We start from the raw sequence: 4,005 nt of genomic DNA on the forward strand, positions 1-4,005 counted from the left end.
TCTCCTCGGACAAAGACTTAAACTCGGGTTAAAACTTTAATCAACGTTGTTAAAAACGGACACGAATCGTTAACGTTTCTCTCTGTATGTACTTAGTACTTTGGAATTACAAAGAATAGATACAATTTGTCTACACATGTTTTATTACGTGAGACACAATAAAATTTCAATTTGTTTCCGCCAATACGATACATATATCATATATACAAAAAAATGTCTTAGAATAAAAAAAACTTCTTCCATTTACACATGAACATTATGTGTGTGTACAAAAAATTAATACCATTATATATATGCGCATAAAATCATTGTAAAACGCGATATAAGCACTGGATAAAGAAGACAAGGTTCCACTTGAGATAAATATGTTTGGCTGAGAAAACATGCATAAAATATATGTGTGTATACATTTGCCTTGATAAAAATATACGATTTTCACTGTAAATCTACCTAAGTTTACTTAAAATTGCGCTTATTTCCAAAACACTCATTATTTCGGTGTAGGTGGAGTCATGTAACACTCCGAGATTGTCGATAGAGTTTGCTTTGATTCCAGCTGTTTCCAGCTGTTTGCTCTGATTTCACCTGGTCACAACGAGATTATACGAACGATTTCTAGCGTTAGCTAATCTTTCTGTCATGTGTAATTTAAATTCTTACACGTTGCCGCAACGTTTCTTCTTTGATGGCTGCACGAGTCAGCAGCTGTTTCATTTTTTCCAGAAGCTTGTGGATTAGCTGTTGCCTCAAAATTCTCAAGTTTCCGTTATCATCTTCTTTCTGAGCTTCTTCTAACATAACTATTCTCTGTTCAGCCAGTCGCAAATTCTAAGCTTATCACACGTTTTTGAGATTCCTCGTATTGTCTTTGGAGTAAAGTATCTCCTTCAATGTCAAATCTACTTCTTTCCCTGCATCCGAAATAAGTGACCATAATAATACATTTATTGTAACAAAAAATAAACATATATTATGCAATATCAAAGAAGAGACTGGTGGTTTACTTGATTGACTAGAATATGATTTCTCTTGGAACTAAATTTCAGTCTTTTATTCTCCGCCTGAAGCTTCTCGACAATTCGCTTCAATGTAAATATTGTTTTCTCCATTTCGAAGGTAGATTTTTTAGCGCGTGGCTCCGGCAAGTCTTTATCTGACGATCTAGGAGTCTGACGACTTTTCTGCTTTCAATAACTTCATATATCTGTAATAATAATAATATGCAATGATATCAATTGTTCATTCCTATCTGTGNATAAGAGGACTTTTCCAAATGATCGACTTTCTCTCGCAATCGCGGAGTGTCTGAATTCGTCCTTTCTAATGCGAGCCGCAACTCGAAAGTTTCACTCTCCAGCTTGAGATTCATCATTTCCACAATATCTTTGGTCATTTCTAATTTTTCCAGCTGGCTGGTCACGCACACACTGCCCTGTGAAATATCATTCAGTAATAATCGCCACATGATTCAAAAATCGGCAAATGTCACGAAAGCATACGAACCTGAGAGACTGCTTCCAGAGCAGCACTGTGACGCTTCAGTTCCGCTATTTCCAACATGAGCTGTTCAACATTTTCCTTCCTTGAGCGTTCAGTCAATTCTTTAACACGTCTTCTTAGCGTTAAACATTCCTTCTCCAGTTCATTTACTGTTTTACGTTGTATACTCGACAAAGGTCTCGTCGACGAATCGTCGAACACGTTATCGTTCTTTCGGCTTCTGTTAACGGTATTTAAACCTACTTCTTAAATACCATTTCTCTCTTTCTATACACGAGACGACGGATCGAAGTTTCTCATGATTCGCCAGCAATCTCATTATTTGAATATTAAAGTAAATAAAACAGGTAGTAAAAGTAACAATTTGTTTGAAGATATTAACTCCTTACTAATGTATTTCTTTCTCAACGTTTCTTCATAAAATGCAATGCAGCACAATTTGTAATACCTAATATCATAATATTCCCATTATTAGTAATGAGTTTAATATGTTCAAAAACAAACATGATATTTCTCACAAATGTGTTTCCACCTTACTTTCTTCCTGATGTTTTCTCTTCAAAATATACACGATAGTCTTCGCACAACAGTTTTCTCAAGATCAAGAACTGTCCTGTCATATGGTAGAACCTATGAATGAAACCAAAATATATTATTAGGATGAGTGATCAATTCAAATAGACCAATATAAACATGATAAATTATTATAAACATCTCAAACATTAATACTACTGTAAGTTTTGGCAATTCTCTGATTTTGGAAAATTTTGGAAATATAACTTGTCCTTGTACAACACCAATCTGTGATGTGAGCTCCTCTATCCTAACATTTGAAGGTAATCCAGGGAGAAGTAGATCACTTTCAATAATATCTTCTACCTTAGTCTCTGCTACCTTAGTCAGTCGTATCAATTTTTGATGACGTTATGAGTAAATAAAACAATGTTGACAAGTGATAAAAAGTAACACAAGTAGGTAGTAAAAGTAAGTTGTTTTAAGATATTAACTTCTTTGCAATTTATTTTATATTTGACGTTTCTTCATAAAATGTAACTCAGCTTAATTTATAATACATGTACCATATCATTTTCATTATTACAAAGAAGTTTAATATGTTCTAAAAAACATGATATTTCATTCAAATGTGCTTGCAATTTATTACCTTCTGGATGTTTTCTCTTACAAAACGTAAACACATGTGTTGCTCCATAGTCTTCTTAAGATCAAGAACTGTCGTATCATGTGGTCATGGTGAAACAAAAATTATATTATTAGGATGATTAATCAATTCAAATAGAACAAGACATGTTTCATAAAATGATAAATTATTATAAAGATCATTGCCACTATTGCAAGTTTTGACAATTCTCCATGATTCAAGAATAAAGTTGGAGTTTGTCCTTGTGCAAATGCAATTTGTAATGTCAAAGTTCTTTTATCATAACAACTGAGAATAATCCAAAGTGAAGTGCATCAATAACATTGTCAATTGCTATCTTAGTCAGTCCTAACAATTCTTGATGAATAAGTTGTGCCTAGTTTCAGACTTTGCTTTATACAATTCTTGTCAAGTATCTCTTAATGCATCTTTTAATTATGAGTTTTCCACAATATTAGATGATATACGATGCTTATATATTTATCTCTGTCTCCCAGGTGAAACATTTGAGGTATGTTAACAAAGTTATTCACTGTCTTTTAAGAGGTTATCTTTTGTTAAAATACTGCCGTATTACACGTGTCTAGTTTATAGACAGTTGTGTATTTTTTACGATATTCGCGATGTAGCTACACTCTCGCAGAGCGTCGGTAACAAATGAGGATGCTCAAGAAATGTCAACATGAGAGAGCGACACTGCCGTTCAATGTTAGAACTTCTATGTGGCAGTCTTTGTCAGTAAGAATGGATAACACAATGCCAACTGATCAATAGTTTATAGTGGGTAAGTTAAATTTCTCGAGGTTGATAAGTTTTCGAGAATCGATAAGTTACCAGAGTCGATAAGTTTACGGAGAGCGGTAAGTTACCAGAGTCAATAAGTTTTTGGAGAGCGGTAAGTTACCAGAGTCGATACGCTTTCTGGGATCGGTACGTTTCCCGGGGCCGGTATGTAACTTTATTGCACATCGCAGAAGCAAAGTGAGGTCCAAAGATTCTAATTTTTGGATAGATTCAAATAAGGATGGTACTTCCGACTTACCCAATGCAAATAATTCATACTACATTCTCCAAGCAATCGATGTCATTAAGTTTGATGTGCATTACGAAGGTCTGAGTAACCTGTATAATCTCATAAATTTCAAGTGGCTTAGCATTAAGTATGGCAAAAATATCGATGACTACGACTTTGAAAAAATATCAGTAAAGCTTCCGGAGTAATTTGGCATGTCAGGCTGTGAAAAAATTACTGTGAGAGGATTGGAGAGGCACAGCATAGAATGTTCAATGTGAAGAAATTGATTGTTACAAATCACAAGAAATCTGCTGCGACAGAAGTAACTTGT

General features: G+C 34.3%; 1 protein-coding gene across 4 annotated transcripts; it reads right to left on the reverse strand.

Annotated features, from left to right (window-relative positions):
* Positions 1 to 223: 223 nt before the first annotated feature.
* Positions 224 to 3,327, reverse strand: LOC106748570. Of its 4 annotated transcripts, none has more exons than XM_014627233.1 (6): positions 2,663 to 3,327; positions 2,038 to 2,130; positions 1,504 to 1,720; positions 1,283 to 1,432; positions 1,005 to 1,204; positions 224 to 911 (listed from the first exon to the last, which is right to left on the reverse strand). In XM_014627233.1, exons 2-5 carry the CDS (start codon positions 2,118 to 2,120, stop codon positions 1,085 to 1,087), a joined length of 570 nt encoding a protein of 189 aa, XP_014482719.1. In that variant the 5' UTR covers positions 2,121 to 2,130; positions 2,663 to 3,327; the 3' UTR covers positions 224 to 911; positions 1,005 to 1,084. The 4 variants fall into 4 exon arrangements, with proteins under 4 accessions (XP_014482719.1, XP_014482720.1, XP_014482721.1 ...); XM_014627234.1 differs by having other exon boundaries at positions 224 to 585; positions 661 to 1,204; XM_014627235.1 differs by having other exon boundaries at positions 1,266 to 1,432.
* Positions 3,328 to 4,005: the final 678 nt, after the last annotated feature.

Source organism: Dinoponera quadriceps, unplaced genomic scaffold, assembly GCF_001313825.1.
Source record: "Dinoponera quadriceps isolate SergipeBrazil2010 unplaced genomic scaffold, ASM131382v1 scaffold3006, whole genome shotgun sequence".
Taxonomy (NCBI): Eukaryota; Metazoa; Arthropoda; class Insecta; order Hymenoptera; family Formicidae; genus Dinoponera; species Dinoponera quadriceps.